This window comes from Marmota monax, unplaced genomic scaffold (assembly GCF_021218885.2).
Source record: "Marmota monax isolate L192 unplaced genomic scaffold, Marmota_monax_Labrador192_F-V1.1 WCK01_AAM20220418_F8-fsc00014, whole genome shotgun sequence".
Classification (NCBI taxonomy): Eukaryota; Metazoa; Chordata; class Mammalia; order Rodentia; family Sciuridae; genus Marmota; species Marmota monax.
Genome location: NW_026695222.1, coordinates 38,801,795 through 38,823,010, shown reverse-complemented (window position 1 = coordinate 38,823,010; position 21,216 = coordinate 38,801,795). Strand labels below are relative to the sequence as shown.

The 21,216-nt window shown below is 57.3% G+C and overlaps 3 protein-coding genes across 7 annotated transcripts; 2 read left to right on the top strand and 1 right to left on the bottom strand.

Moving 5' to 3' along the window:
• Positions 1-1,002: 1,002 nt before the first annotated feature.
• Oprl1 (opioid related nociceptin receptor 1) lies at positions 1,003-9,804 on the bottom strand. Of its 2 annotated transcripts, none has more exons than XM_058575531.1 (4): positions 7,334-9,804; positions 6,559-6,800; positions 3,227-3,582; positions 1,003-3,145 (listed from the first exon to the last, which is right to left on the bottom strand). In XM_058575531.1, exons 2-4 carry the CDS (start codon positions 6,789-6,791, stop codon positions 2,622-2,624), a joined length of 1,113 nt encoding a protein of 370 aa, XP_058431514.1. In that variant the 5' UTR covers positions 6,792-6,800; positions 7,334-9,804; the 3' UTR covers positions 1,003-2,621. The 2 variants fall into 2 exon arrangements, with proteins under 2 accessions (XP_058431514.1, XP_046289881.1); XM_046433925.2 differs by having other exon boundaries at positions 6,559-6,824; positions 7,334-9,802.
• A 1,747-nt stretch (positions 9,805-11,551) lies between these two features.
• Lkaaear1 (LKAAEAR motif containing 1) lies at positions 11,552-13,461 on the top strand. Its single transcript, XM_046433321.2, has 3 exons — positions 11,552-11,929; positions 12,048-12,170; positions 12,245-13,461. Exons 1-3 carry the CDS (start codon positions 11,552-11,554, stop codon positions 12,302-12,304), a joined length of 561 nt encoding a protein of 186 aa, XP_046289277.1. The 3' UTR covers positions 12,305-13,461.
• Positions 13,462-15,445: 1,984 nt separating this feature from the next.
• Rgs19 (regulator of G protein signaling 19) lies at positions 15,446-20,543 on the top strand. Of its 4 annotated transcripts, none has more exons than XM_046433258.2 (8): positions 15,446-15,639; positions 15,903-15,981; positions 17,487-17,557; positions 18,014-18,103; positions 18,278-18,399; positions 19,607-19,681; positions 19,759-19,993; positions 20,066-20,543. In XM_046433258.2, the coding sequence occupies exons 4-8, from the start codon at positions 18,074-18,076 to the stop codon at positions 20,255-20,257; spliced, it is 654 nt and encodes a 217-aa protein (XP_046289214.1). In that variant the 5' UTR covers positions 15,446-15,639; positions 15,903-15,981; positions 17,487-17,557; positions 18,014-18,073; the 3' UTR covers positions 20,258-20,543. The 4 variants fall into 4 exon arrangements, with proteins under 4 accessions (XP_046289214.1, XP_046289213.1, XP_058431395.1 ...); XM_046433257.2 differs by having other exon boundaries at positions 17,460-17,557; XM_058575412.1 differs by lacking the exons at positions 15,446-15,639; positions 15,903-15,981; positions 17,487-17,557; positions 18,014-18,103 and having other exon boundaries at positions 18,275-18,399; positions 18,522-19,681.
• The last annotated feature ends 673 nt before the right edge of the window (positions 20,544-21,216 follow it).

The window sequence follows — 21,216 nt, the reverse complement described above, 5'->3', positions numbered from 1 at the left end:
GGGCCTCTTCCTCCCACATTTCCCTTGACGCTGGACTTCTGTTGAACAGCAATGTGTGAGAACTCTAACTCCCAAATTCGTATGCTGTAGTCCTAAACGTGTTGGTGTCAGGAGGTGAATCTGTGGGAGGTGAGCAGGCTGTGAAAGTGGAACCCTGTGGTGCTGCTAGCATCCTTATGAATGGGACAACCAAGCTCTGGAGCCCTCTTTCCGTCATGTCACAATGAGGAGGTCAGCTCTTACTGGAACCTGATGAGTCCAGCACCCTGTCCACGGGCTTTCAGCCTGTGGAACTATGAGAACTCAACTGTGGTGCACAAGCTGCCAGTCCACAGTGCCTGCTACACAGCCCGAGGCTGTCCATCATGAAAACTTGCACAAAATAGTATCAGCCCACCTGCCCACCCTGGAAACCCTGAGCCCACCAGTGTGCCGTCAAGTCTCTCTGACAGGGTCCTCTCTGCCAGTCAACTCGGGAGTCAAGAGGTGAGTATATGGTTCAGGGTGCAGGGCCACTCGAGAGGCTGCTCTGCATGTTTCTGCTCACAGAAGGGGAACTGAGCAGAGGTGAGGGTCTGCACATAAAATGGGGTGAAGAGGAGGGGCATCAACCATAGCCCAGGGCGCCAGGTGCACTGTTTGTATCAAAGGGAAGCCCTGAAACACATCAGGAACTAGTTTCCTCTCACCAGGTCAACTTCCTAGGGGCAGGGCTGACCGGTGAGCTTCACAGAGGCCAGAGGACTCATCAGCCCCACAGCCCTCTCCCGCTCATGTGCTAAGCTCGACACCAGTCCCCATGTGGATGGAGTCAGAAACACCTGTTCTAAGGAGGGCATCCAGTCAGAGAGCAGGTTTATCGTGCCCTCCTTCATGACCCTCGCGACCACAGGGCCGCCAGGCCTTGCCTTGGTCTGTCATGGGCCACAGCACCCCCTGGTGGAAGAGTCTGAAACAGGACACAGGTTCAGGGCTGGCTACACACACAAGGAATGACACTGGTCACAGGCATAAATACACAGGTAATGTCACAGGTGGCGTTACAACAGCACAGAGTCAAAGTTCTCAGCCTTGGTAAGAAAGCACTATAGCCAGGTGGCTCCTGCCAAAGGCCTCACAGAGTGTGCCCGGGTCTCCCCAGGAACAGCCCTGCAGCCAAGGCTCCCCAGGGCAGGAAGAACCAGCCCAAGACTGACCAAGGTCTGGGGAAGAAGAGCCTCTTTTCAATGTTGCAGGTGTTTCAAAAATTCACCTGCAGGAAGAGTGTTCGCAAAGCTGCCTGATTCTCTGGGTGATCACAGCAGGGTTTCCCCAAGGGACAGAGTTCCCAAAGCTCAGAGTCCTTGCAGGTTAGCCCAAGCAAACCTTGCACAGCAGCTCTGCTTGTGAGGCCAACCTCACATCTGGCAGCAGGCTCAGGCCTTACCCAGAGACACTCTGAGGCCTGCGACTAAACAGTGAGCAATGGGTATGCAAAGCAAAACCCAGCCCAGCCATACCTCCCCAGGCCTCAGGCCCCTTCCATCTGCACAGCCACTGACCCAACTTCAAGCAAAGGAGACTGGGAGAACTCCCCAGAAGGTGGTAGGGCCCTCAGGGCTGAGCATGCTGTTCTGACTAAACACACAGGGCCCATGCTTTGCAAGCAATAGAGCCACCCATGGTGGTCCTGCAGCACCCCTCCCTGAGCCACCTCCCACACCTGCAGAGGCAGCACTGGCTGCACAGTCTGTGCACAACAGTGCACATCAGGCTTCTGGAGGGCAAGAGCCCCTGAAAAACTGCTGGGGTCAGGCCTCCTGTTCGCCTCAGAAAGGGAAGTGGGAGTCAGGCCCAGGGCAGAGCCACCATCGGGAAGAGCAGAGAGCGGCAGCACTGAGGCAGGTCCAATCCACAAGCTGTACATTGTAGCACAAGAACATTGAGAAAGTGACTGGGCCAGGACCCACATGAAGCCTCCAGCCAAGGCTGACAGCTTGCTGCATACCCTCCTAGGGTAGCCCTGGCTGCTCAGATGGAGTCAGAAAGTGTTCCAGGTGGAAGCCCTGGGCTCAGGGTCAGTCCCTCCACAGAGAAATGCTGCCCACTACACTCCTGGGCAACACCAAGACAGTCCAGTGGCCCTGAGTAGACACTGCAAGGTCAGAGGCAGTCAGAGCCCTGCCACACAAATAGCACACAGCATGTGGGGTGCAGGTGACTACAGAGCCGCGGCTACACCTGGGCATGAGCCCACCTGCAGTATCAAGGCTCCGCTGACTCAGCATGGGAGAGGTTGAGGAGGAGTCACAGGAGCATGGCTGCTGAGCAGCAGCTCCTCTCAAAGGTGTCCACAGAGCAGTGCACATTTGCAGGCAGTGTCCTTGCATCCCCTCTGGCCCCGCACCAGGAGTGCAGTTTAGTCTTATAGAGGCTACAGCGGGAGAGGCAGCCACAGTCCACTGCCCCATGATGTCATTCAGGTCCTCCTCCGGGACTGAGTATCATGGGCCAAAGGGAAAAGCCATCTACAGCTCCAGACGCTTGGGATCAGCCTACAGAGCAGTGACCTGTGTGAGCTCCGTGTTGGGCGTGGATGGGCTCTGTGGGCTGACGGGCACCATGGGCAGGTCCACGCCTAGTCATGCGGGCCGCGGCACTGTCTCAGAAGTCTTGCAAGCAAGGGCCACATCCTTGGCGATGCTCCGCACTCGGTCAGATACCTGCATCTCCCGATGCAAGGCGGATGCACAGCAGAACTTGCGGAAGCAGGCCTTGAAGTTCTCATCCAGGAAGGCATAGAGGATGGGGTTGAGACAACTGTTGACATAGCCCAGGGCTGTGCAGAAGCGCAGGATGGCCACAGCCGTCTCACTGCCTGGCTGGACACCCAGCCCTTGAACCAGAACAAAGACCTGCACAGGCGTCCAGCAGCCCACAAATACAGCCACCACCACCAGCACCAGCCGGGTGATTCGCCGCAGGTTCCGGTCCTTCTCTCGGGAGCCCGAGAGCAGACGAACACCACGCAGCCGCCGGATCATGAGGCTATAGCAGACAGAGATGATGAGCACGGGAATGATGAAGGAGAAGAGAAAGATGCAGACAGCAAACACGGGGCCCCAGTAGTCCTGGGGGGCAGGGATCTCCACCAGACACTCGATCTCTGCAGGGAGAAAAACGAGATCAGGAGGGGCTGCTGGGAACCATGGGGAACCTGGTACAGAGAGGAGGGCCACCCACTGACCTTCATCCTCCACCTGTGCTGAGCCCATGATGGCAACAGGGACGCCAACCACAGAGGCCAGGGCCCATATGGCCACATTGACAGCCTGAGCCTTGCTGGACGTCCGGACATCAAGGGCACGGATCGGGTGGCAGATGGCTACGTAGCGGTCTACACTCATGGCCGTCAGGGTGAAGGTGCTGGTGAACATGTTGTAGTAGTCAATGGCAATGACAGTCTTGCACAGGGCATTCCCAAATGGCCAGAAGCCCAGTAGGATGTCTGTGCCCTGGAAGGGCAGTGTCAGCAGGACCAGGGTGTCTGCCAGAGCCAGGTTAAAAATGTATATGTTGGTAGCTGTCTTCATCTTGGTGTGCCTGAAGAGAGGACAGGGAGAAGAAAGGTTCCTTTGGCCACTTAGACTAGACCTGGCAGGAAAGGCAAGGACTTGGTCCTGGACCCAACCCTAGGGCCCACTGAGCCAGTCTGGGGAATGAAGCCTGGAAACAAACATTCTAACAGGGTGACGCTGAGTTCAGAGGCAGCTTCAGAAAGGGATTCTGACACCTACAGAGAGCTCCAGACCTTAAAGACTGTGGGGTGCCAGAGCACACGCCTGACTGCACGGCAACGGGGTCGGAATCATAAGAGAAAGACCCTGTCCTTTCCCCTGAGTTTCCCTCAAGATTCCTCATGGACTCAACTCCTGACCCTTCAGCTACCAGAGGTTTGTAAGAGCTCCAAAGTATGTGAAATCACATCAAAGACCTCCTAGTCCATACTACTGTCTAGCAATGGAAACAGGAAGTGGTGACAGGGACAGGAGGGGTGCTCATAGGGTCCAATTGTATCCAAGCACCTGGAACAGAGCTGCAAAAATGGCAAATTAGTAATAAATACTTGTTGAATTAATAAGTGGCTGTGATAGTGGTGGGGAGAATGGTTATGGGGGCCGCGATGGTGGTGATGATGGTAATGGTGGTGATGGTGGTGACGATGATCATGGTGATGACAGTGACAGTGGAGATATGAGGGTGGTGTTGGTGTTGATAGTGATAATGATGATGGTAAGGATGGTGGTGGTGGTGGTGGTGGTGGTGGCAGTTAAAGCACCAGAGGTGACGATATTCCATGTCGATTTAGTTGCCATAAAATAACCTGGGGTTCAGTTCTGTTTATTAGAGATTAAGAATAAGCACAAAGATGGGGGCTGGGGTGGAGCACTCACCTGGCACGTGTGAGGCCTGGGTCTGAGTCTCAGCACCACATAAAAATAAATGAACAAAATAAAGGTATTGTGTCCATCTACTACTAAAAAATATTGGGGGGAAAAGAAAGCAGCAGCACAAAGACGGCCAGCGCAGTGGTGCATGCCTCGATCCCGCAGCTCAAGAAGGTGAGGCAGGGGGACGCTGAGCTCAGAGGCAGCTTCAGAAACGTGGAAAGGCCCTAGGAATCTCAGAGAGATCCTGTTTCTAAATAAAATATTAAAAAGGGTTTGGGATATGGCTCACAAGTTAACTGCCCTGGTTTCAATTCCTGGTACCAAAAGAAAAAGAATAAGCACAAAGAGGCCTAGTTGCAACCTCAATGCGAACAACAGTGACAGTGATGGTACCTCCCTGTGTCAAGCTCCTCCATGGATGTCATCTCATTTAAGATTCACAGAGATGCTACTGGATTGCCGCTGTATGGGGAGAGAACTAAAGCTCAGACGCCCTAAGTAGCTTGCTTTCTTTTTCCTTTTTTCTTTTTTTTTCATGGTACTGGTGAGTTAATCTAGGGGTACTCTATCACTGAGCTGCATCCCAGCCCTTTATTTTTCAAGACAGGGTCTCACTAAGTTGTCCAGGTTGGCCTCCAACTCACAATCCTCCTGCCTCAGCCTCCTGAGTTGGGATTACAGCCAAGTGCCACCATACCGAGTCTATGAAACTTGTTAGGGCCTTAGAGCTGATAAAAAGCGAGTGGGGCTTGGAACCAGGTGTTTTAACTCCTAGAAGCCACCCCAGTCTGGTGGCTCAAAACGCACTCTGTGCCACCAATTGAGTGGTGTGGACATGGCAGCTCCTCAGCATGGGTCTTTCTGAGGACACTGGTGGTCAAGAAGGCCTCCATGTCTACTATAATCCAGGAAGTGGCTGTGATGCCCAGTACAAGGAGACACAGGGAGTTGCTGTTAGCAGGAAGGTGGTCAGGGTACATGGCTGCCCCCAGGCGGCTGCACTTCTGGCCACAGAGGCCTGTGGGTCAGGCAGGACCCTCCCTAGGGTCCTCCCTAGAGGTCAGTACTGTGAAGGGCAAAGCTGCTCTTCCCCTTATCCAACCATGCATCTCTCTCTCTCTCTCTCTCTCTCTCTCTCTCTCTCACACACACACACACACACACACACACACCATACACATACACGTGGCTATGTGGCCTGTCCTTCCCACTTTCTGGATGGAGAAACAAGGCTCACAGAGAAATGGGGTTTGTCAGGGATGCTCAGAGGACAGTTGGGGAGTCAGGGACTGGACACTCCACTGTCCTGTTCTGCCTCCACCAACACCACTGCTACCCAGCAGCTTCCTGGGAGCCTGCGAGGCCCTATGGAGGGACGCTTGCTTCAGAGCCCTGAGCATTTCTTCAGAATCACCTCTTTCTGGGTCAGAGAGAACACCCTGGGCCAGTAAAAACTCACTGGTTCCTTGTTTTCCTGCTCAAGTCTCCCAAGGCTCCTTTCAAGACCCCACTCACTGTCTGCAGTGCACTCGACTCTCTCCCACCCAGAGGAACACAGGGTCCCTCATCTCCCCAGCCCAGAAATCCCTCCCCTTCTGCCACATGTGCCCAGGGCATGTGCCACGTGAAGGGTTCCTTACCCACCTCACAGTGCAGCCCCACAATACCCCCACAGTGCCCCCATGGCCACCCAGCTGTGCCACCACCCTAACCACCTGGCACTAGCATCTCCTCTGGTCCCCAAGCTCTCCCATCTCTGAGCACCAGCAGATCCAGGCTCAGAGGAGAGGGGCCTCAGGGAGGCCTGTCCCTGTGGGAGAGGTTGGCAAGCCCTGAGGAGGGCCAACTCCTAGGGTCGCTATGGAGCCCACGAGGTCACTCACAGTCAGCTCAGCACAGCTCAGACCAGGGTCTAGGGAGGTGACGTCACTACCTGGACAGACAGGCTGGGGAAAGGACTAAGCATCCAGGGCCTCAGGATAGAACCCGCTCCCTGGACAGGGAGAAAAGGAACTTAATGGAAGCAGCAAGATATCTCCATCTGCTCAGGTCCATCCCAAACAGCCTCCTGTCTCAGTCTCCCATCTGTAGCTGTATGGGACTCACAGAGAAATGAGGCCCCACCTACCTGAGGATGACGTACATGACGAGGCAATTCCCCAGCAGCCCCCCGATGCACACGGCCAGGTAAAGCCCCACGATGGTGACCTTGAGCCCAAGGGGCAGGAAAGAGCCATGGCTGGCATTGAGCAGCAGGTGGGGGGGCATCACACTGTGGTTGGAACTCAGGAGGGACAGGTTGCCCTGAAGGTGGCTGCTGTAGAGGACCTCCCAGAGTGGGGCAGGAAAGAGCGACTCCATTCTGCTGCCCTGAAAAATCAGTCTGTATAGGACCTGGGACAGGGCACAGAAACAAGTGACCATGTTGCAAGGCACACACCCACACAGGACGCAGAGCACAGCAGGTGCAGCCCAAACAGGCATGCAGACCCCGGGGCTGGCTGCAGACACCAAAGCACACATGCAGGACAAAGCACACACGTGAGGATACAGCCTGTGCTTACACACAGACACACATGGAGACACAAGGGTGTATGCAAGAGAGGGACACAGAACACAGAGACACTCATGCCCACAAAGGTACCTCGCATTTGGTTGACAGACTCAAACGTGGACTGCATGGAGATGGTTACACAAGGACACACATCCACCCACAGGGACTCGGGAACACAGCCACGTATGTTCAAAGGTGATGTGATGCACACATATGAACACAAAAATGCCCAAACCACCCTCATGCACACACAGAACAGACACTAGCGCCCCTGAGACATGCCCAGGAACACCCGGGCACAGCCTTCTCCTGCCCCTCCCAGCCCTGCAGAGCAGGGCCCCCCACTTACCTCTAGCACCTCAGGCCCTATCTCCACGACTTCTTTGGGAATGGGGACTGAGGAGACCCCAGCCCTGGGCAGATGGATGGAGAGGCTGAAGCAGAGTGGGGCTAGGCGGCTCGCTCCTTGCCTCAGCGCAGGGTCTGGATGGGGCTGCAGCGTAGCTGCTTCTCAGCAGACGCCAGACTAGACGCAGTGGCGAGTGCAGCAAGTGCGGCAGCCAGGAGCTGGGGGAGGGGGAGGGGGAGGAGGCTGCTGCTCCAGAGCAGGAGGGGCTGCGCAGGCTGGAGGAGGGGGCCCCATACCACATGGAAACAGACATGAGATCAGGGCACACATAAAGAGAGGGACCCACAGACCCAACAGACCCACACACAGGCCAGGACACATGACATGGATGTGCACAGACACAGATGCAGACACAGACCAGAACTCAGACACATATGAGGACACAGGCTCAGACAAAGAGTCCCAGGAACAGGAACTCAGGGAGAACCCTACAGACAGACCCACTCAGGCAGACATGGGCCCCCAACACATGCAGTCACAGCCTTGGACAGCCTGGTCCAGACCAGCCTTGGATGGCCTCCCTGCCTAGAACAGCACCCCTCAGCCAGGCTCCACAGTTGGCAGAGCCTCAGTGGGCAGGCAGACAGCAATGTCCGGCCCAGCCAGTTCTCAGAGCCTTGTTGTAAACAAGCAGAAGGGTGCTGAACCCAGCACTGGAACCACACCTACTGTGTGCTGCTTGTGCCTACCATAGGCCATGCCTGAACAAACAAGCACATTCCCCAGCACACACGGCTGCTGCCATGCACATCTCTCCAGCAGATGAGAATGTGAAACCTCACAGGTGTAAAGACCCCTGTCCACCTGGCAGGCTGGGAAAGCCCAGGTCTGCTTGTCACATGGAGCCACACCAAGGGCATCTCCACAGTTGGGCCCCAGAGAAGGGCCCTGGCATTCACACAGCTGAATCACTCCCATGGATCTGCCTCCTTGCCAGCACAGAGGTCATAAGCACACTGAAATGAAAGGTTACAAGTCAAGGCCATATGGGTGACCCCTGCACTGAACAGTCATGGGGTTGTTCTTCCTACACAGGATGTAAAGGAGAGCTAGACCTCCCCCCACACAGCCAGACCCTGCTTCTTTTCCAAGGATGGGGATCTGGTTGCTAGGCAACTGACAACAGTGTTGCTAGGATACCTGTCAAATCAGGAGAGGCCAGAGCAATCAGACGCCCCAGGACTCAGCATCCCCAGCTGTCCCCCAGGATTGTCTCTGCATCTCCACTGCAGCTGAGACTCAGGAATACATGTGACATTTGGGGAACACATACCAGCAAACATGTACACAGATACCTAGACAAGCACGGGATAAATACACAGAGACACAGGTACATGCTTAGGGATGCACACCAGAGCCACATACATGCAAACCATTACAAGGTGTACACAGGCATGTTGGCAGACTCAGAGAAAGCACAGACGCCCACGGGAACAGGCAAACACCAGCCAAGGCTCTCTAACACCCAGGAGGCACACACTCTCACACACACTCTCCAGACAAGGCTGACCCCAGACCTCAGGGTCTGACCCCAGACCTCTGGGCCAGGGGAGGCTCAGATTCCTGCAGCTCCTTCCCTAGGTGAGCCCAGAGTTCCCACTCCAGCTGCCCCTTCCTGTCTGCCCATCTTCAGAGCCTCATTTCCTAATGGCCTTTGCTGCCTCCCAGCCCAGATCCTGTCCTGGAGAAGGGGATGCTGTAGGTACTGTGAGGGTCGGCAGAGCAGAGCCACAGGACACACCAGTCTGATTACCTCACATGTCCCTGGGGCTGCCACACCCATATGGGTCCTGCCCCAGGGGGCTCCAGTCCTGCCTTGCCCCTGACCCCAGCCCTGGAGCCCTCAGCCCACCACAGGGCCTCCACACCAACTGCTGCAGTGCTGCAGGCAGGCCTGTGAGCGATCTCAGTGGACACCTGTGGAAGTCTCCATGGAGGCTGGCACAAAGGCCAGACAAAGGAGGCCTCTTGGCCCCTCATAGATACGATCACAGGTGGGAGGACAGGCTTGTCATCTGATGGTTGGTGACCAGGATGAGATGCAGACTACCTTCCCACAAAGGGGGACTGGCAGTGCAGAAGAAATGGCAGACTTCTCTTACCCTGACCAGAACTCAGTGAGCCCTCAAGAGGGGTGCAGGCAGAGCCTGGGCCTGACCAGAACATACGAGTCACACAAAGCTCATCAGGGGACATGTTATGTGCACATGTCATACACAGAGGAAATCAGGGATGGCCCAGACATGAATGTCACCCATGAAAGGAGCACGTGCCCACAAGTCGCAGTGGAGCCAACAGGGCCATGTGGGACGTCACCTGCATCTGGGCAGAGTTGGTGCCAGAATGAACACAGCATCTGCAAAGGGCGCACCCACCTCCATGCCTCCCTGGTGCCAGCCCTGGCGCCCAGCCCCAGTGCAGGGGCAGGGAGTCCGCCTGTTTCCCCTCCCCCCCTCCCTGCATCAATGCTTCTTATTTATACCAAGGGAGAGCTACAAGTCCCTTCTGACAGGACAGAACTCTCTCCAGCTCCCTGTGCCCCCATCCCAGAAGAAGGACCACGGTAAAACCTCCCCACCCACTCTGTGCAGTGCCTTCCCCGACAGTGCTGATGCCCAGGCACACACAGGAGGGGGTCAGCATCAGGAAGGCCCTGGGATGCTCAGTGACCGGCCCCTCAGCCAGGAAGCTGCACCTGTAGAGTTCTGGCTCTGAACTCCAGAAGGTACCATCTGCCTACCTAGGAACAGGTATGATAGGATTGGGAAGCAATGCAGACAGGAACACACTATGATTAAATGTGCACTAATCTTAGTCTAACTAAACTGTGGAATGAGTATGTGAATACCTGATATGTGCATGAATCATTACAGAATTAATAAACTGAGAAACTAAAATTGTCATTGTATCATAAAATTAATAAATCACAAATAGATTATGAAAATCTAGGACCGGGCTGGTATGTAGCTCAGTGGCAAAGCATCTGCCTTGCATTCGCAAAGCACTGGGTTCGATCCCCAGTTCCTAAAAAGACAAAAAAAAAAAAAAGAACCCCACCAAAAATCTAGGACCAATCACCCAGGGGTAGGATGAGGAGCCCTGAATTCTGTCCCAGTGCCTGATGAGCACTGATGGGAAAGGATCTCAGCCTTAAAAGTATGGTTGCAGTTAGGCCCAAAGCCCTCTCCCGCGCCCAGATGGTGAGTCCGTGGCCCCCAAAATGGTGCGTCAGTATGTACAGCACAGAGGTCACTTCAGCCTGAGGGCCCCCCCCCACCCAGTTGGAGGTGGGGCAGGGCTCGGGTTGCCGGGCAACCGCATCAACAAGCACCGAAGATTCCCACAGAGAACCGGGAAGTTCGGGCGAGTGGGCGCGGGTGGGAAACTCTGAAATTTGGGGGCGGGCCGGCTGTCCCTGGCTCTGCTCCTGACCCACGGTGAGCCAGGATCTGGCCCGAGGGTGAGATGGGGCGACTGGGACCAGAAGGACGCTGGGCTTTCCCCTCTTCTCTGAGCTCTGCTCCCCTTGCCTCGGCCCAGCAGGAGTCAAGCCAAGATGATGGCGACTGCCCTCAAGCAGTCGGCTCAGAGCCTCCATCCACACACATGCAGCCATACACACACAGAGCTACAAAGATACCCCCCACAAAAATATGTACACCTACACAGACATGCACGAACCTGGAGGCACACATGCACACCCATCTCGGCCTGGCTGGTCACCCCCAAACCACTGCTCCTGGGGCCAGGACAGGACAGGACAGACAAGACCAGTCCCCGAGTTCTAGTGGGATGCTGACAGGTGACCGCAGAAATGGGGGTCAATAGGCCTCACCCAGGGAAGTCCCTTGTGGTCTCTATCCCTGGGTAGGCCTGAGATGGCCTGGTTGGGGCATTTTCTCAGTTCAATCCTTCGGTGGGCAGAAAGGGCAGTTTCTAAAACTGAATGGATCAGGAAGTCCTCGCTGGCTGCCGGAGGCAGTGGGTCAACCACCCGGCTGAGCGCCTTGGCCACGACCTGTGTTCAAAAAGGCCAAAGGTTGGGCAGTGAAGTCTGCCGCGACAAATCCAGCGGGGGGAAAAAGCTGGACCGCGCGGTGGGACCGGTTTAAGGTTGGACAGCAAACGGGGTGTCCCTTTCCCTCCTCAGGCCAGAGGATGCCGCCGCCCGCAGGGAAGTGCTCGAGTGAGCAGGTGGGGAAGAGCGCGTCAGGAAGCGGGCCTCGTGAGGAGCGCGCCAAGCGGGTGCCCGCGACCAAGCCAGGCTGGACCCTGACGCTGGAGGGGCTGGCCGCCATGAGCCCCACGCAGCGACACCGCCACCTGCTTTTCGGTGACCTGCTCAAGGACGTGGGTGCAGCCGCCTCCATCTTTCCGCGCGAGTCGGTAGAGCTGGAGTACCTCGTGCCCGACCCCCGCACCTGGACGCAGTGCGAGCTACCCACCGAGCGCTGGAACCGGCTGCTGGGCGTCCTCAAGGCCGCGGAGGCTCGCGGGCGAGTCCGCGCCCTGCGACTGCGCTACACCCGAATGCGGGTGGGCCTGGAATCAAGGGCGGGGGCACCACCCATAGGGAAGACCACCCTCTCGCAGGAGTGGGCAGAGGGTGGGTACAGCTGAGGCGCGCCGCCGCTCAGCCGGCTTTGGCCCGCAGGCAGAGGAAATTGCGCTCCTGATCCAGCGGCAGGGCTCAGCGCGCGCCGCCATCAGACTGGAGACATTCCTGCCGCCACAGCTGAAACCCACACGGATTCCGGATCCCCTGGATCGACAAGAGGTTCTGGCAAGCCCTGGGTGGGTGGGAGGACCCCTCGCCTCCTCCCACACCGACCCCAGATCCTCTCCTTGCAGCGGAGGCGTGTGGAGACCATTCTGGAGGAGGCGGTGGATGGCAGCATCTTCCCACGGTGACAGTGACCCAAGTGTGTCCCCACACCCTCTCCTTACATAAAGTTCTTCTCTGAGGGCTCTCTGGTCTTTCTGGACCCCCACAGGGAAGGGGCGAATATAAATGCTGTCTCTCCCCAACATTTGCAGTTAGACATCATGGTATAGGAGTGGGCCCCCCACAACAAGTAAGATGTGAGTTGGCAGGAGTCAAAGTAAGGGAATATTCAGATCCCCCAATCCCAGCCTGCCCCCATCAGGCAACCAGTGCCACGGTGGCAGACATGAGAGGCCCCCAGACTGGAGGGCAAGAGAAAGAGCCTGTCTCAACACCAGCACCCCATCAACCAGGGCTGCCTTCAGTGCTGGTCACCCCATGGAGGGTTGCATTCTGCAAGGGTGAGTGACCACAAACCAGAGCCAGCCATGCCCAGAGCCTGTGGAAGATACCCCCAGGGCGTCCTACCTTCTGGAACAGAAAATCTACCCTCCAGCCTTCTCTCACCCTGAACAGTACCCCCACACACACCCTGCTTCCTTCCCCCAGACCCCCCACACACACACACACACACCAAGCACAGTAAGGAAACCACCCCAGCCCATTTTGACAAACAAGCCCAAGTCCTATAAGACCTCTGCCCAGTTTCTGGACAGCTCTTACTTGTATCCTTGATGGGTTCTGCAGAACCTGGGGCTCCTCTTGGTCTCCTCTCCCCTGTCCCTCCTGCCCAGAGGACTACACAGAGTTGGGAGCTATAAGGAACCAGAAGATACCAGGGGGCTCCCACTGGCTCTGCCTGGAGCAGAGAACAGATCTGGAGGGAAGGCAGAGGTCAGAGCTAAGGTTCTGCAAGGAATTCTGCTCACTGGCAGTCAATCCCTAGCCCCACGGGGACCTGTGTCCAATATCCCCTCAGCACCTTATCCTTCACCTATTCTGGGTCTTTGCTGCCCTGGGCCTCGACCCATGCCCACATTCTGCAGAGCTCACAAGTCAGCAGGCCTCCTAGGAAGAGCAAAGAGAAGGGGGAGGAGTCAGGCAGGAGGAAGGACAAGGGGGAGCAGGGAGATGGTGGGCTTGGGCAGGGGCAAATAAATAGGGACATGGCCTCAGAAGACAATCTGTGTCCCGGGACGACAGCCAGCCCTGGGATCCTCCAGTCAAGCTCCCTGCAGTTTGTATGCCAGGATTTTGTCTCTAGGGACGTACTGAGTGACTAGGAGGATCTTGTCTGGTTAATAAAGTCATGCATCATTTCATCACTTCTCTGCCCTTCATGCCTTCATGTTTAAGATGAGCACCATGGGGCTACTCAGGGACTCAGGGCAGTGCCCAAAATGACAAGTGTAGAGGCATGTGAGGACCAGAGGCAAAGCCTTGCACCCTAAGAAGACCTGCAAGAAAGGGGCCAGAGACAGCTCTGTGCCAGGCCCCCTTGATCCTCACGCCTGAGAAGAGCTGGGTCTGCAGAGGCAACTAGGGAAGAAGACACTTCTACCAGCAGAAGCTGTACAGGGGAGCAAAGCCTGCAGGCTAAGGCCCAATGTACTGTGGTCCGTGAGGGGGTCTGGAGCAGAGGGTCCTGGCTTTAAGTCCCACCCCCATCACCACATGCCCTCCCTCACTGTTGGGCTCCTCCCTCACTTAAGGGGATGCTCTGTGCAGGCCAAGGGAGTGGAGAGCAGGCCTGAGGGGTCAGAGGACATGGAGGAAGAGGGGATACAAAGTAACATGAGAGGGTGGAAAGTATTTGGACCCCCACCCACTGTCAGCTCCCCACACCTGCATTTCCCTACAGTGGAAAGGCAATGACAACCACTTCGGGATCAGCCAGTTAGGTGGCCTTCACCAGGTGCTGGACATCTCTTTTGGGCCTGCTGGTCCTCACCTGTACCTTCCCCTCAAAACTGGTGTCTAGGCTAAAGCAACAGCTGCTTCCATCCAAATCGGCTTCCTTGCCTCTGTCCTGTTTTTACTAGCCCATTAACAGGACAGCCAGAGCATAGTTCTGTTAAATCACCAGGCCCTGGGCACACAGCACTGCAGGCAGCATGGCCACCCAGCTGTTCTCAGCTCAGCCAGGCGTGAGCACTATGCAGTGCCCTGCCCTCAGCCCTCCCACCTCTCACCCACCCATTTCTTGTCTGCTTCCCACCCCCTATCTCGGATACCAGCCATTAGGTCCAAGCTGGTGTATCTGGCTCACTGCCTGGCATTCAGAGGACCCCAGATACTTCCAATGGAATGAAGAGCTTTTGTGAAGTCTCCAGTTTGCTTCTCAGAGTTCTATACAACTACTTGTGCAATTAGAAGGCATTTGTGCAGAGGACCCCAACACCTGGAGCTGGCCAGGTTGCCTACCTACACTGGGCAGGGCAGGAGCCTGGCAGCCCAGGGAGACCAAAGACATTCCGCAGACCATTTCCAGAGCAGGGTAAGGGCTAATCTGACTCAGGGCCAAAGCATGCTGGGATAACAAATAACCCACATCTGTACTCACTTATAAAAGGGCCAGAAGAGTTGGCCAAAGGGACAGGCATTGGTGGCAAAGGGGACAGTGGGGCTTTAAACTTTAGTATATCTTGGGGCAGCTTGAAGGAGAAACAGGGAGGGACTCAGCCAGACCCTATCAAACATTGTATTCACACTGGATGCAAGAACTTGCACCCCGGCACCCATCCTGCAGTACAGGAATCTCCTTTCTTGAGAAGTTCCACCAAAGGTGACAGGCTCTTGACCCCATTTTACAAGAGACTCAGGCGAGGGGTTGGCCAAGCAGGAGAGGAGTACTCCCAGCGACCAAGGCACACATAGGGCCCAGGCTCTCCTGCCCTGCGCTGGATGCCCGCATGAATGAAAAGGCCAGAAGGGCCACGCTAAGCAAAGTGGGGTGCCGGCTGCGGCCGCGTTCCACGCGCCTCAAGGCCCGGGCCACTCAGCTCCACGGTGCGGGCGGATGGGGCACGGGGCCCTGGGCGGGGCGCAGCGAGCTGGGCGGGCCGGCGCCTACCCGCTCAAGGAAGTCCCGGCCCCTGGCTTTGGGGAAGTGCCGCCAGGCGCCTGCGCACTGCTCCTGCGCCCCCTCCCCGCGGCCCGCCGGACTTCGGAGCGCACCGGCGGCAGAGGCGGGGAAGCGCGGGAGCGCGGCGGTGGGTGCGCGCGCAGCGCAGGACGGCGGGCAGGCTGTGGGGGAGCGGGCAGGAGCCTCAGAGCGGGCGCCGGGCACTGCCCTTTCTCGCGCACGTGGACCTGGGCTGCAGTGAGACCCGAGCCCAGCCCCCGCGCGTGGGGGAGGGGGCATCGCAGGAGAGTTCCCCTTTTTCTGCAGTTCAGAGCCGGGGGAAGTGATTGCTCAAAGGTGGGGGCCGGAAGAACCCAGGTTTCCGCGTCTCCCGCCCCCCCCCCCGAGCCTGGTGGGGAGGGGCAGGGCGGGACACGACACGACACCCAGTCCTCGTCTGCCCCACCCGTTGGGTCCAGCAGCCCTCCGCTGGGCAAGCCGCAGGGGAGGCGCTGTGCCCCCCCCCCTCCCGGCCCTAGCCAAGCGGGGCTCCGCGCCAGCCTCCCTCCTGGAACGCCGCAGGAGTACCTCCTGCCGTCTGACTTGAGTCCCCACTACAGCAGAGCACGCCCCTTCGACAGCCAGGGTGGGGCCAGACCGAATCCGGCCCTCCCGCCCCCACCCGCCTTTGGGTCGCCGGTGAGTGGGGCGCCATGGAGACTTCTTTAATTTAAGGGAGGGTGGGGGCGTCAGAGGCTGGATGAAGGGGCCCTGAGGAGGAGATAGGTTCCTCCAGACGACCCCACTGGCAGAAGCTAGGCAAGGGAGGTGGGTGGGGAGTGAGGGTCACTAGGGGCTGGGAGGCCCGGCCTGCCTTGTTGGAGGCCAGTTGGGATAGCAGCAGATAGGAAAGGTACTAGGCAAAGTATGGGGCTCTGTTAGCCCCCTCCCAAAGGTTACGACATTGTTTTCTGAGATTGTCACTTTTTAATTCTTTTTTTGGCCTGGGCTGGCTGCAGACGTTCTTCTTCCTTCTGTGGAGCAGAACAGCAGCCACTCCCTAGGGATCCTCTGTCCCCAGAGACCAGATTTGTGCCTGCCTGGCCTCTCCCAGCCCAGGCTTGGGGATCAAAGCCTGGGGGGCTGGGGAAGAGGGAGGAGGCCCCCAATGCCAGGATGAGAGGCCAGAAGACCCTGATTCAGACCGTGTGCCCCACAAGAAGGAAAGGCAGTGGTCCAGGGCCCTGTGGGCATTCTGGGGATATGTGTGGTTCCAGCTGGGTTGCGGAGGGAGCCAGGTCCAGTGTCTGCCTGGGAGGAAAGGGCTTGCTCCCACCTCTGCACCAAACCAGGTCCCCAGCACCCAGGCTGAACACCACAGACACCCCCTTCTGCCCCACTCTGAGTGGAGCCTCTGAGGACATCTGCAGGGAGAATCTGGAGGAGGAAGAGAGAGCTCTGGGTGCCACCAGACTTCCAGTGGCTGTGCCCCTTCCTTTCCCTAGAAATTTGGCCCCTGGAGGAGCCCTGCTGCAACTATTCTGTGTCCCTATCAGCTCGAGGGAGCCCATGGGACTAGAATCTCAGAGAAAGCCAGGCGGATAGTGAGGGGCCAAGGCCCCCTAAGTGTGTAGCTCTCAGGTATTGTCCCCTCTTGTCAGCACATACAGGGCCCTGGAAGGCTCAAAGAGGCCAAAACAGGCAGAAACAGGATTAAAAGGCCACAGCCTGGGGGAGGAGCAGCAGGTGGATAGAAAGTAATGAGAAAATTAAGTGGGATGGATTCTGAGCCTCATGGCCACTAAAAGGGAGGGTGGTGGATATGAAGAGCTGGAGGCCTTGCAGGCCCTGACCTGAACACAGGTGGGCACAGGCAAATGGGGGTAAGGCTTTCAAAACTTCCTCCTGGCCACCTTGCTCCACTGTCCCTGGAGACATTGGGATTGCATTTGGCTTTAGTGAGGGGGATGAGCTCCCTGTACATCCCACTGGTGGTCCAGGGACACTGAGGCTCTAGCTGGGGAGCTACCCCCGCCTCCTTCCCTGACTCGAACACCCTGCAGTTTCTGGAGGTGTTGGGCAGGGAGGGAAGGGGAGCCCACAGTGTTGGAGGGAAGGTGTAAGAGGCATTGAGGACCAAGGAACCTTGTTTCCCCATATACGTTCCTCCTCACCAGTGCATGCTCCACTCCCCACACCCTCAGGAAGTCCTTCTTCAAGTCCCACTCACGTCCTCAATGCTGCAGGCCTAGCTGCCCCTCTGGCCAAGTCCCAGGTGAGTAGTCAGAGTTCTCTGGGTCCCTTTTGGTGGGGAGCACCTCTGCCCACACTCTAACCCCATAGTCTAGCAGAAAGACCCTAGGGGTAAGAAGTGGGTCCAAGTGTCTGACACCCCCACATACCATACACCAGCCTCAAGCCCCAGCCTCCTTGGGAGGGGCTAGGAGCCGGAAACCAAGAAAGAGGAACCCAGGCTTCCGGCTTCCCAGGGACTGAGCAGATGGGGGTGTCCTGGAACCTCCTGTGGGTGCCTCATTTGGGGCCCAGTCTAGAGTGAGAAGCCGAAGGTTGCTGCAGCCCCTTCCTCACTGACCTGGGTCTGCCCCCTGGCCCTAGTGTAAACTAAGGCTGGAGGCAAAAACTCTGGAAGGGACATCTCTTCTAGGACCTAGAGAGTAGGCAGGGGCCAGAGTCATAGGTGCTTAGTGAGCTTGACCCCTTTCCCCCCCAGGCTGTGGTGAAGGTCCTGGAGTTGGCACCACAGAGCCTGGGCAGTCCCCTCCACCTACCCATGCCCACCCCGCATGAGGCTGAGAAGCAGGTAAGCCACTTCCTCCTCACCTCTGCCCCAGGGAGGGTCGGGGGCAAGCAGGGAGAGGAGCTGGGAGAATCTCTAGGGTATCTGGGGGCTGAGGGTCATGCCCTTGGGAGCATAGCCAGATGCCGGGTCCAGTGGGCTCTGTCCTAGAGGCTGAGGCAGCCCCATCTTTCCCAGCACACAGGGCCAGAGGAGGCGGACAGGCCCCCCCCAATGTCCAGCCATGATGTGGTCCCCCCGGCGGCCCCCAGCCGCAACCCCTGCTGTTTGTGCTGGTGTTGCTGCTGCAGCTGCTCCTGGTATGTGGGCCTGGGGGGCATAGTTCACTGAGAGGGGCCAAACCCAGGGACTCACGGGTGGCTCCATGGCATCACCTGTGGGCAGTTGGCCCTTTCCACCTCAAAGCATTGTCCTGTCCCAGGACTGCTGGGCCCTGGTGGCCGGCACCCACGCCCCCTGGAGGACTTTATGTGACTCCTGTGCCTGGTGTACTGAGGGCTCCCCATGTGCAAGGACCAGGCCTGCTGCATGCACACGGGAGCGTTCTGCACACACCCATCAGTGCCTCTGTGAGCCAGCCCAGGCAACACCCTAGGAGCCCAGAGGAACACAAGAGGCCCAGACCCTGCAATAGGGCACATTTGAGCAGAGACCCAGCTGAGGGAACAGCGGTCCTAGCACACAAGGTATCTGCACGAGGGAAGCAGTGAAGCCTCCAGGTGGTGACAGGATTCCCTTAGGTATGTAGGGAAGCGGAGGGTCATGGGCCTTGCAGAAGCCTGGCCCTCCTCAGGGTCGGGGACCCAATGGAGTCTACTAAACAGTGATAACGAGGCCTGAGCCCAGGCAAGGGGCTCAGCCATGAATTCAAGGGACAGGACAGGGTGGGGACTGTGTCTACTGAGAAACAGGATGTGGCAGGAACGCAGTGTATCTAGACCTTTGGGCTTTAGATGTCTGTCCCCCAACACAGCAGTTGGCTGGGCATAGACTTGGGGCCAGCACTGACAGAACAAGTTTCCTTTGGAGCCAGGGTCAGGATCCAGGACCAGACAGATGTAAACACACAGACTGAAGGTTCTGACCCTGCATCAACCAGCAGTTCCAATTATTGATATCAGGCCTGCAGTGTGGGCCTGTGAGTAGCCTCTTCAGAAAGAGACAAACAGGTCAGGCTGAGAAGCCCTAGATCCTGCCCATTAAGCGAGGGAAGGGGAGAAGCTGAGGAGCCACAGAAGCACAGATGGTCAAACTACTGACCAGGAAGAAGTACTATAGGTACCAGGAAGAAGTACTGGGTACTATGGCCAGGACATCAGCCTGTATAAGTGGATTCAGTAAGGGCCCCAGAACGTGTGGAAAGATCCAATGCTCAGGACCATGCTCCCTACACATGTGCCAGGCACCGATCATGCTTGCTCACATGCCAAGGCCACATGAGGCTATGGCAGCACCTGTGGAAGTCCCAGGTGCCCAGGGCAGAGCCACCTTCCTCTCTGCTGCCAGGAACCAAGAGCGGCGGCGAGCATGGCAGGCCTCACAGGAGAGCAAGCTGCAGCCCCTCCCCAGCTGTGATGCCTGGTGAGTTCTGCCGCCAGGGGCATCTGTGTCAAGGGGCAGGAGGGGACAGGCCTAATGTGCTCCGTCCCTGCCTTCAGCACCCCCCCAAGCCCTGAGGAGGTACAGAGCTGGGCGCAGTCCTTCGACAAGCTGATGCACAGCCCCGCGGGCCGCAGTGTGTTCCGCGCCTTCCTGCGGACAGAGTACAGCGAGGAGAACATGCTCTTCTGGCTGGCCTGCGAGGAGCTGAAGGCAGAGGCTAACCAGCACGTGGTGGATGAGAAGGCGCGGCTCATCTATGAGGACTACGTGTCCATCCTGTCCCCCAAGGAGGTGCGCCAGCTGCTGGCACGGGTTGGGGTGGCCTGGGGAGGGTGCCTCTGACCTCGGTGCCCCGTCCCACAGGTGAGCCTGGACTCCCGAGTGCGGGAGGGCATCAACAGGAAGATGCAGGAGCCGTCAGCACACACATTTGATGACGCGCAGCTGCAGATCTACACGCTCATGCACCGGGACTCGTACCCACGCTTCCTCAGCTCCCCAGCCTACCGCACCCTGCTGCTCCGGGGGTCCCCACAGTCCTCTTCGGAGGCCTAGGCTCCAAAGGGCTCAGGAACTCCACCCTCTGGTGGGCAGACTCAGGGCTCACACTAGTGGCCCCCACATGGCTGGCCCAGGATCTCCAGCCCTGGAAGCAGCCCAGGCCCAGGGGGAAGTGCCACACCCATGACTCCACCCCTCACCAGCCTGCTGCTGCCCAGGACATGTCTCTTGTTGGTAGCAGGAGACCCTCCTACTTGAGCTGTCTGCACTGCAGAACCAGACCCAGAACCAGATTCAAGTGACAGGACCTGAATATATTTTACATATTCATGAACTCTAATCCTGGAAACATCTCCTTACTGTATGTTTTACCAAGAAAGAAAAAAAAAAAAAGTTTTCATATTTATCTCCATTCCTACACCCCCAAAATGAGATCTTATTCTTGAAGGTGTAGTTGAAACAGAAGCCTATATTTATGCCCACTTTGTGGGGGGAGACAGGAAAATGAGGGATCATCCTTGACTGCTCCCAGACCCTCCCCACAGCAGGGGCCTCTGGAAGCTGAACTCAGCCTCACCCAGGTGGGCTCCAGACCTGGTGTCTGCCTCCTGAGTCCTGAAGCAGGATCAGGCTTGAGCTGACACAGACTGCAGGAGTCCCTGGTAGGTATCATACCTCCCAGAGGGGTGGCCACTAAGGAGGCAACCTTCCCAAGAGTCCCTTGGTGCTGTCACAATGTTGTCTTCATCATAGGCCCCATAAGGCATCATCTCATTCCTCTGAATTTCTGGGAGCTTCAGTGACTTCAAGCAGGAATTGGCCAAGGGCTGGGACCCCGTTCCCTTGGGGCAAACTGCATTCTGTCTCCCCCAGTGGAGGCAGGATGAGGCAGGCTGTCCTAAAGAGGGGGCTGAGCCCTGGCTGCCCGTCCCGTGGGTGGGTGCTGAGCAGGTCAGTCTGACCCCTCACATGGACCCCAGGTTGTCTGTGTGTATACAAAGCCCCTTCCCCAC